Source organism: Tenrec ecaudatus, chromosome 8 (assembly GCF_050624435.1).
Source record: "Tenrec ecaudatus isolate mTenEca1 chromosome 8, mTenEca1.hap1, whole genome shotgun sequence".
Classification (NCBI taxonomy): Eukaryota; Metazoa; Chordata; class Mammalia; order Afrosoricida; family Tenrecidae; genus Tenrec; species Tenrec ecaudatus.
Window position 1 is genome coordinate 134,508,996 of NC_134537.1, and position 11,573 is coordinate 134,520,568.

Here is an 11,573-nt window from a genome sequence, read left to right on the forward strand (position 1 = left end):
AATCAAATTTTCCATCCCCAGAAGTCAATAAAACCACACAAGGAAAGAGTGTGGGCAGAAAAGCAAGGAGAACCAAGGACAGAACTCTAAAGTCCTCCGGCATTTCTGGTGGGCAGAAGGAAGAACCAGCAAAGAACAGAGAGGAGCTTCTAGTGAGTGTGAAAGAGGAGAAAAAATCCGCCTCAAGAGGGAAGTGTTTCAAAGAGAGCATAATTAACTGTGTTGGTTTCTGCTGAGGCAGGGATCAAGCAAGTCACAAAGAATTGGTTAGCCTTAGCAAAATACTGATCATTAGTAAGCTGAATAAGATATGTCTATCTGGGGTAATTGAATGAACTCTGATTTGAGTGAGTGCAGGAATACATGGGAGGTGGTAAAAGTAGATTCCGTGAATATAATGACCCTTTTGAATACTTTCTGTTATTAAAAAAAAACAACAAACATGAAATTAGCTGGAGAAAGATGTGGGGCCCAAAGAGGAATTATTTCTCAAGGGCATTGCCTTGAGTCATGTTCCTATTTCATTAAGGTTGATTCTTTACTTGGTCCAATGATCATGCTAAATTTTAAAAAGGTATTTTTGTCTGTAATTTCTATGATATAACACTGAGTAGTTTTCTCCCTGCCTCCACCGGTTGGTTCCTCCTTCTCGGGGCCTATTGCTCAGCCATCCTTCTCTCCCAAGCAGTGCCACTGTGTGTGGTTGTTCAGGTGGCAAACTTCCAGAGCATGGTGGTTGTTGCTCTCGCTGTGCGCTGTGAAGTCCATGCCGACCTCAGCAACCCTATATGTAGAACAGAGCACAACCTCCCCATGGCTTTCCCAGGCTGTGGTATTTATAAGCGCAAATAACCAGAGCAAAGCAAATTAAACTCGATGAGCACTAAGGAGATAAGTAAAGCTCTCGGTTGATGTAAATGAACTATTACTTTTTAAAATAAAATAATTTAGAACTATCATTTTTAATTTTCATTAACCGAAAACCAGAAACAAAGATGAGGCCATCTGCCCTAGTAAAAATGTCACCCCAGAGACCCTACATAGGGTTTCCATGGTGAGTGTCAATCAACTCAGTGGCAGTGGTTTGGAATTTGGGGTTCTAGACAGTAAACTCGTATTCATCAAAAAGACGGGGAGAGTGAAATATGGACACCACAGTAAGGATTCTTCGCAAACTAATTATCCAAAGAGAAGCTAGGCAAAAAAGAGCCAGCTTCCATTTATCGAAGATTCTGGGGACTCTGCTGCATGCGGGATGACGATGACGGGAAGTAAGTCGCTCACTGGGAGATCAAGATAGAAGAATGGGAAAGGGAGGGACTACTGGAGAGTATGTGGAAAATTTGAACTTCTAGATTAATTTCATTTTCTTGATTGTGGCTGTAACTTCATTGCTTTATTTGACATGTGCTAACATAGGTCCCTACATACACTTTAAATCTATGTGGCTTATCGTTTGTTAGTTCTATCTTAATGAAGCTGTCAGAAAAAATAAGAAATATATGAAGCTTAATTTATGACTATTTGAAATTGATTCATACTAGCTGCCAGTTAACATGACAAACTGAAGCAAATGCAAAGGACAACATTTTTCAGGCAGCAGGGAAAGTGCTATTCAAGTGTTAGAGGAAGATTCATAAAGCCGAGCACCATGGTTCAAATGCAGGCAGGTACGCTCTCTCACAATTCATCGCATTGCAATTCTACTTGTAAAAGGCTGGGCTTCCTTGTCAATAAAGCCAACGAAACCTTATTTGATTTTGTTCACCTCGTGGACTCTTAGCTTGTGCTCAGAAGTTCAGTACCTCCCACAAATGTAATGAACATTAATCCCAAGTTCAACTTTGATAACGTTTTTGAGCAGTGACTGCGTGTTTGCTGCGGTTGTATCAGCGAGCTTTGTCCTTAGTTCAGGGTCCCTGCATTTCCTGATGTGCTAACGCCATCCTACAGCCACTGCCTTGTCTCATAAAAATTTAAGGAGTGGGTAAAATGGGGATGTGCAAGAATCAAAAGCAGCAGCATCTGGCTACACCTACTTGTTCCATTTCTCTTGGGCTGCCAAAACAAGTAGGTGCACTGTGGAGGCATCCTAAATTCTTGATGACTGACACTGATTAGCTTAATTAACTTATACATTTTACCTAACCAAAAACAAAACAAAAAGAGAATCAACATGCTACCGTGCTTTGCGATCACTGGGTGGACACACGACGTGTGACCTACCATCCTAAGGACTTAAACTGTTCTTGAGAAAACATACTTCATAAATTGAGACCTGGCAGGTAGCTAGGGAGTGGTTACAAGCTGCATTTATTGCTGAACTTTGGCACAACTTGCCCAACTGATTAGTGGTGTGCTGAGAATAGTTAGCTGGGTGGAGAGAGCACGCCATAGCAGAATAATTTAATATTATTAGGATGCCATTTGATATTAATAACATTATAGTAATTAGGGATCACTCTTTCTTGACTCACAGAAGTCATAAGTATAAATAAAAGTTGTTAAAACACTCTAGGTGAAATGCAACAACAAAATAAAACAGTTTTTAAAGTGTATATTAAAAACCTGAAATATCCAAATGATCCAATATCCAAATGATTCTAGTTAAGAGTTTGAGTATCGTTTAGATGAGGAATTAGCCATTGGGAAAAATAAGTTTGATAGTTACCACAGCAAGATACGTTGTTCTTGTTTTGTTTCTATGTGAGACTCTGAGCTGAGCTGGATGGTAGAGACACTGGGGGAGCTGGGCTGAGCTGGGTGGAGGGAAGGGTTATTGTACATATTATACTCCTACTTTTGCTCCAGGTATTTCATTCAGTTGTATTGTTAAAGTGTTACTCTTCCGTATGTGTGGATAATTAAACCGATTCTAAAACTGTTCAGATTCTGCTGATGTCTACATATAATAGGACCACATTTTTTTCCTGGTTTCTCTTCCTACTTCATAGAATGACATCATAGATCCGGGCATGTACTACACAGTTAAATCAAAAGGAGTTATCTTTTCATTTTCTTAACCCTCTGGGGCATCATTTGCTCCAGCCTGTCGTGGGGAACTGCCTGTTAACTGATAGCAAAGTCATCTGGTCTCCAAGGCTCCCTCGAGCTAGTGAGCTGTCTCCAGCCAGTTTGAAGCAATAAAAGGGGCTTCGTGCATACTTCTGAAGATACCAACTAGAACATTGAAGTTGGGTCGTGATTTCTTGGATTTAAAGAGGATTCTCTTTGTATTTTTGAGCGCGCTGGGAGATAGAACAATTACCTATTACTCTTGACCTCTTCCTCGAGGTAACTCGCCTGTCTCACGTCCTGGATGATAGTCCAGGCCGGGGAGGAACAGCGTGCCGTAAGGCCGCAGAGGCCCACAGTTCGCTTCCTCGCCAACGTTAGTTGCCTCGTAGTTACATTATTTTCCAAATTAGCCTTAAATTGAAACACGCAGACATTACTCATCGGAAGGGTCATTTTTGGGTACAGGCTCCTTAAGTTTCAGTCAAATTGTTTGAAGGTTTTCACCCTTTTGTGTGTTTCAGGACTCATGCCTGTGGCGCAGCAGCCTGTGTACTGCGCGTCGAAGCACGGAATCATCGGGTTCACACGCTCAGCCGCGGTGAGCGTCTCCCGCCACAGCGCCCTTTCTCCATAGGAACAGACCCGGACGGAGTCATGAAGCGTATAAACTGGAAGGAAACGCACTTAGAATCCAATGCATCTGGTTAAAATGTAGAAAACCAAAAGTGGACCATATATATGCCATCTGAAAACATTATATATATGAAACATTATATATATTTCATATCTATATGAAAACATATATATGTTTTCAGATGGTATACAGAACCACATGAAAAGTCATGTTAAAGTGAAATATATTCTAAATTTAGATGCACAATTAAAAAGCATCCCAAAGAGATCGTTATATTCGACTAGAAAGATACCCTTTCTAGTCTAACTGTGTCCAAGTTTACAAGTGATTAACTTCAGGCTTTTGTAAATAGAGTGTGCAGTGTACTGCGGATGCCACTTGCCACGTTTGAAAATGAGAGTGGGCGATGGAGCCTGGAGAGGAGAGAGCGTTTATCCCATAGAATAGTCAGGGATTGTGTCTCTGTGGAGGCCTGGGGTGAAAACCTTAGAAAAATATTGTAAATTTAGTTGGCTTTATGCATAAGGTGAGGGCATTTACCTGCCTGTAGTCCAGTGGTTCTCAACCTTCCTAATGCTGTGACCCTTTAATGCAGTTCCTCATGTTGTGGTGACCCGCCCCCCCCCACCCCCAACCATCAAATTATTTTTTGTTGCTACCTCACAATTGTAATTTTGCTACTGTTATGAATTGGGCAACCCCCCACCGGGTCGCAGCCCACAGGTTGAGAACCACTGCTCAAATCGCTGAACAAATGGCAGTTTGTATGGACCTAGTGGACAAAGGGACAGCAGTAAGGGGCACAAAGGGAGTTACAATGAGGAACCAGACCACAAAGGGCTTATGTCAACCATGTCAAGCTAACAGGCTTAGATTTTAGCTAACTGCAGTCTTTAGGGAATTGTTGTGGTTTAAGGACAAGGGTGGCAGTATCAAATTTCATTTTAAGCCCATCATTCTGGCCACTATTTAGAAAAGATTTTAGAGGGCAAGTACAGAAGCAAAAAGAACAGTTCAGAGGTCTCTCTGTTAGTTAGGTGAGGTGAGAGAAGGGAGGTGCAGAGAGGTGAAAAAATAACATCAGCAACAGAAGAAATAGTAGGTGATAGATAAAATATAGGTAAATGTTAAATAAAATTATGATTTAATTTGCAAAGACAATTTATGATTCAGATTTTTGTAAAAAAAGTAACTATAAAACCCAATAAACCTAAAAGCTAGGAATTTGTATAAAATTACAAGGCTGAAAAATTATATTTTATTTTATAAGCAGCACAAATGAAATTAGTTAGATTAAGAAATCTAAGTTGTATTCCCAGTAGTATAGTGCTCAGTATTGTTGTACATTTTATAACTAATCAAAATCCTAAAAATGTCCACGATCAGCATCTATAAGCAAATGTCCTCAGTTGTATAACCCCCAACATTGAAAGAAAACTTGGGATATTAATTGATACTTACCTTTTTAGCTTCATATGACTACTCCATATTAATTGATTTCATGCTAAATAATAAGATACCAAAATGAAGCTCAAACTAAAACCACTGCCATCGAGTCAATGCTAACTCATAGTGACCTGATGTCTGTTTCTGAGACAACCACTGTTTACAGGATTAGAAAACCCAATCTTTGTCATGGTGATGGTTTTGAACTGGGGACCATGTAGATCGCAGTCCAACATGTAACCACTATGCCACCAGGGCTCCTAAAAACAAAATAAGAACAACTTAAACAACTAATGTGTTTCGGGAGTTGCCCAATAATAATGAGTTTTCAAATATTTCATTACCCAAAGACCAAAGTCCACAGGGTTAAGAAAGAGGGATGGATAGACATGGGAAACAAAAAGGGAGGGAGTGGAATTAGGGATGATACATTGAAAGAATTGCAGGAATGAGTTGAAATTAAATGTGTTTGGATCCTTGAATGTCAAAGTGATAATCCTCCCTGTAAACCTTCGCCTAATTCACACAAAAATAGTTGTGAAACTCTTAGGAATTAATTTGGTATTTTAGATATGTATAATTTTATTTCCACTTTCCAACTAACCCTAGCATTGTCATTGCCATCTTGTTGGAAGCCTGTGAATGTCAGAGAGTTTTAAATAGCTTTAATAATCAGTTTGTCCTAAGCTTATCATCTTTAAAAGTGCTGAGACCTATAACCTTGGGCTTCTATTTGGCAGATGGCCGCTAATCTCATGAACAGCGGTGTGAGAATGAACGCCATTTGCCCTGGCTTTGTAAATACTCCCATCCTGGAATCCATTGAAAAAGAAGAAAACATGGGCCGGTACATTGAATACACTGCTCATATCAAGGATATGATGAAATTCTATGGGATTTTGGAGTAAGTAAAGTTAGAGGTATTTTTCTCCATGTGGTAGAATAAAGTGATAATCTGGACATAAATAATAAGAAATGAAAAAGTGAACTTTTAATTTTGAGATTTATTGCTTTGATTTAAAACTCTGAAAGAAAAAAATTCTGGTCTTCTAAAAAGAATGTGTGTTTTAAAAAAATGTACTGCCTCGAGTCAATTCTTTATTTATAAACAGTTTTATTGACATATAATTCCTATATCATACATTCTATGGTTCAAACATATTTTTAAAAGTTGTGCAACCATTACCACAATCAATTTTAGAACATTTTCTCCTTTCTTGTACTCCTTGCTGTTAGCTCCCCATTTCCCCCACCACCCCATCCCATGCCCCTAGGAAACAAGTCATTGAGTTGCCGTGACTGTAGATTACCGATATTAGATTGCAGATACAGAAAAACATACCAACAAAACTACAAGCAAAAACACCCAACATGACAAAATAAAATAGAAAAACCTCAATTGAAAAGAAAGCAAAAAACCGTAACAAATTTAAAATGGGTCAAAAGGAAGATCAAATGATAAGATGTTGCACTTTAATTTAACTACATGCATCTTCAGTAATATACTTCACAATGCTCTTAAGGTTCAATTCACGTGGGTACCCTAGAAATGGATCTTGAATTTTCACTGTCATCCTTAGCCTTTATAAACCAAGTGTTCGGAATTTAAATTCTGATACCATTCCCGCTTCTGAATTTGGGTTTTACTTTTTGCAATCCTTGCATCAAATAGGTTTTTGTCATGAGCTTCTTATGGTATGGATTTAGCTGACACCTGTTAGAAGGTTGCTTGTAGTTGATTATGATGCATAGAAACCAAATATATGCTTTCTGAGATAGTGTAAATCTTTAAAGGAGCAGACAACCACATCATCTCCTTGAAGAGGGACCGGTGGGTTTGAACTGCTGCCCTTGCTCTTGGCAACCCATTGACTACCCGACAGCATCAGCAGAGTTTCTCTGAATAGGTTTAGACCTGATGCATTTTGCTTAGAAATATAGACAATGCCTTGTTAACTTTTTCAGCCATAATCAGATTAGAACAAACAAAAGAGACACCATTGGAGGCAATGGTACAGAGTCAATGTGAGTTGGAATCAACCAGATGGCAGTCAATTTGTTTGTTTGGGTTTGTTTTATGTCAAGATGATTAATAAGTTTCAACAAGCACTGGTGGGGGGAACAATTAAGCATCCTGTTGCTAATCAAAAGATTGGTAGATTGAAACTACATCTAATCTTATAAAAACAAGGCCAAACTCACCGCCATTGAGTCAATTCCAACTCACAGTGACCTAAAAAAAACAACCAAGAAGCAGTTCTACTCTGCCACATGCTATCTCTGAGTGGGGATCCACTTGAGGACTATAACCAGCAATGATACATATGAGCTATAATTCATAATATCTCTACTCCAACATTTCTATACAGTAAATTTAAGATCTATAAATAGAATAAAAATCATTTTCCCACCTAAATAATGATTACATATCATTCCTGCCATATGGCAGATTAGGCATGGTATCTACCACTGAAAGTATCACATATTTAGTTAATGCACAAAACTGAATAGAAATCAAAGGTCTCAATAGATTGATGGTATGCAATTCCCTATTTTCTATTACATGTCAATGGTAGTTGATTCTTCACAAAACCAAATGAAATAAAAATAGCTTGCCTCATTCTTTAAGTTTCAGAAAATTATTGTTTTCTTTATTTTTAGCCCATCAATGATTGCCAAAGGATTAATCACCCTCATCGAAGATGATGCTTTCCATGGTGCTATTATGAAGATCACACGGTCTAAAGGAATTCATTTTCAAGACTATGATACCACTCCGTTTCATGGAAAAACTCAGTGAACATCTCTTATGTATTGTATCACATATATATCTGAAAACAAACAAATAATGTATATTCGGGTCAAATTTTATTTGAATATAGGTCTTTAAGTGAAATGTCATCATGTGAAGCTTTTCTTTAAAATGAGAACTAGAAAAAGGACCTTCGTGAACTTATTAGCATGCTAACATTAAGCATAGAGGCAAAAATATAATGTGGAATAAAGCTAGGTTGTGATCTTTAAAGTCTGAAGAACATTCCAGCAATATCCTGTCTTTCCGAAAATGTACTTAAATCTGTGACTCATAAATATTCATGTTTTTCAGACTATCACTTTGAAATAGATACTTGAACTGCTATTTAAATCAAATCTGATGTAAAGAGATTTGTTTTGTCTCCAATTTTGTGCTTTAGAAGAAGGAAGCTACCTAACATGGCAAAATGTTTAGAAGGACTTGTGTTTGCCATTGTGCCATCTGTTAGCTGAACACCTCTATCCCTGAAATGTGCTAGTATATTTGGGGCCTCTTGTGAACGAATGAATAAAGTACAATGTGAATATTTTCCAAATGAAAAATATGATGTGTAGAAAAATTACCCCAAGTGACTGGCTGAGAATGCTCTTTCACAGTTCAGTATGCCACCACACAAAAGAATTATTTTACTTTACCTATTTTAAAAACTTTGACACCGAAATCTCAGGAATGAAATATTTAGCAATAAAGGACAAAATATACTTAGTCCTCCTAAAATGTTATATTAAAATGTACTAATAACAAAAAATACAATTGTAATATTTTTAGTTTCTTCATTTGTAAAAATTGCCTTTTTCAATAAAACTCTTTTCTGATTTCTGTAAATTGCTTAGTGTTCTATGTCTAGTTGTTGAGAATAAACTGATTTGTATAGCCACAAGTGTTTTTGTTTACTTGCTTTTAATTTTCATTTTGTTTTTTTAGTTGTTGCTATTTCTGTTTGGGGTGTTTTTGTTTTGTTTTGTGAATGCTCAAAGCCTTAAGTAACACAGAGTAAAAAAATACCTGTGATGGTTTACCTTTTCCACTGTCAAATATTTTAAGAAAAATAAATAAATAACCCACTACACTATATAGATTACTTGCAAAGTAGAGGAATATGCTCAGGATGGATTGACACAGTGGCTGCAAGCGTGGTCTCGAGCATGTGAACAATTGTGAGGATGGTGAAGAGCCAGGTATTGTTTCATTCTATTGGATATAGGGTTGAAGTGTGTCATGATGAATCCATTATATTTTGATACATTTTTGGACTTAATGGGCCAGCATCTTGTTGAGAATTTGTGTATGTATATTCATGAGGAACATTAGTCTGTAGCTTTCTGTCATTGTGGGGTCTGTGCCTCGTTTATGTGGGGCTATGTTTACCTCATAGAATGGGGAAGTTTGCTGTCATTTCTTGGTTCTGGAATGGGTTGTGTAGACAGGATCCAGTCTTCACTGAATGCTAGGTCGAATCCCCGGTGAAGCCACGAGGTGCTGGGCTTTTCTTGGTTCAATCTTTTTTGATGACTCTGTATTATTTTGCTTTGGGTCAAGTTTTCTACATCTATTTGTTTTAATTTTGGTAGATGGTGTCATTCTTAGCATTTATCCATTTCTGATAGGTTACCAAACTTCTTGGAATGTAGTCTATCACAGTTGTGTATTTTTATTATTTTTATTTTATTTGGATCCATTGTGAGATCTCTCTTTCCATCTCTAATTCTAGATATTTGCCTCTTTCTTTTCCTTTGTTACTTTTGCTAGCAGTTTGTCAATTTTGTTGGGCTTTTCAAGGAACCAACTTCTTGATATTTTTTTCATTCTTTTAATGTTTTCAAATTCATTTTTTTCTCCTTGAATCTTTGTGATTTCTTTTCTTCTGTTGATGGAAGGTTTATGTTGGTGCCCTTGTTCTGGTTGTTGGATTGCTATATTAAAGTTGATTTGGGGGTTTCTTCTTTTTTTCCCATGTGTATTGATTCCTATAAATTGGTCTCTGATAGCTGCTTCTGCTGTATTTCAAAGATGTTGGTATGCTGTGTTATCATTATCATTTGTTACATGGATTATCTTAATCTCTTCCCTTATAATCTATTAGCCGTCATTTTGAGTAGGATGTTATTCAGTTTTCTATGTATGGCTTTATGTTCCTGTTCTTTCCATTGTTGATTTCCTATTTTATGGTGTTATGATTTGAGAATGTGAATTGTAGGATCTCGGTGTTTTTGAAATTGTTGAAGCTTGCCTGGTGGCCTAACATGAGATGTCTTGTAACCCATGTCCCCTTTACACTAGAAAAGAAGTATACTGTACTACTACTGCATGGGGTATTCTGTCTGTGTGTAGGAGGTCAAACTGGATACTTGTTTTGTTTAGCTCTTCTGCTTCCTTATTAAATTTTCTCCTACTGATCTTTCCTTGAGAGTGGTGTGTGGAAGTCTCCTACTATTGTTGTCAAGCTTCAACTCTGTGAGCATCTGGTAGATGCTTTTGAGGTCTTTTATTGGGTACGTATACATTTATTAAGCTTATATATTCTTGGTGTATTGTTCCTTTGATCATTATATAGTGCCCATTCTTGTTTCCACTTATATTTTTTTGCCTTGAAGTCTATTTTATCAGAGATTAATATTGTTATTCGTGCCATTTTATGGCTGTCATTGGCTGGGTAGATTTTTGACCATCCTTTAATTTTTATTCTATTTTTATTTTTCAGTTTAAAGTGTGTCTCTTGCAGGCAGCATATCCATGGGTCTTGTTTTCTAACCCAGTAAGCTATTCTCTGTCTTGGTTAGCTCATTTAATCAATTGACATTCAGTCTCATTATTGCTGTATGAGAATTTGTGTTGGCTGCTGGGTCATGTATGGGTAGTTGGATTATGCTCCATAGGACTTGGAAGAAGATAACCTGGCTTTATCTTCCAAGGACACCTCCACCTTTTAGTCAGCAACCATGTATGTGAGTCATTTGCACCACTTGTGGATTATTTCCAGTATGCAATTAGATGAAAAATTTACAGAATTTTCTAGTTAACATTGAATTATGAAAGTATTTTCCCCAGTTTTCAAGATTCCACAGATACATTCATTTAGTCAACAAATAATTACTGAGCATTTATTTTGTGAGTAAATGTAATTATGCATGTATAAGTGCATTGTCTTATCGCTGAAAGTAAGTCATGTGGATATCAATGGTCTGGGAAGGCACAGGGCCAAGAGAGTTTGTTCCCCTGCACATAGATTTCCATGAGTCAAGGGCTCGCACAATGGCAGCTAACAACAGCAATAGTACAGATATTGGTGGAGGTAAGCAACAATTAGGGTCCATTCAGCATAACAACAGTCAAGTTTCAAGGAGCACGATACAGAAAGAACTTGAAATTGCTGAAAAACCCAACCTGGGTTGATGAAGCAATGTAAAGATGGACAACTGTAAGAAGGTATAACCACCTATAGAAATGATGGGGCTCCAGGCACTACCAGCACCATGGAACCAGGCTAGAGGTTGCAAGCAAAACTGAGACTCAAAAGTAGGAGCTATCCAGAAGAGGAAAAAGCCTCCTATAGAAATGCTATCCAAGAGGACTAGGAGGAGGTCTTGTGGCGCCGTCAACTCCTGGCTGTCCCGCTGGTGATTTCCAGTTGGCGAGGAGCGGGAAAATCTTCTTTGCAAG

The 11,573-nt window shown here is 37.7% G+C and overlaps 1 protein-coding gene across 1 annotated transcript in view; it reads left to right on the forward strand.

Moving 5' to 3' along the window:
• HPGD (15-hydroxyprostaglandin dehydrogenase) overlaps positions 1 to 8,575 on the forward strand; it is a 28,902-nt gene extending 20,327 nt beyond the window's left edge. The window contains exons 5-7 of the mRNA XM_075555792.1: positions 3,540 to 3,616; positions 5,839 to 6,002; positions 7,760 to 8,575. Of these exons, the coding sequence (XP_075411907.1) occupies positions 3,540 to 3,616; positions 5,839 to 6,002; positions 7,760 to 7,898 (380 nt within the window). The 3' untranslated portion in view covers positions 7,899 to 8,575. The remainder of the gene's footprint in view (positions 1 to 3,539; positions 3,617 to 5,838; positions 6,003 to 7,759) is intronic.
• Positions 8,576 to 11,573: the final 2,998 nt, after the last annotated feature.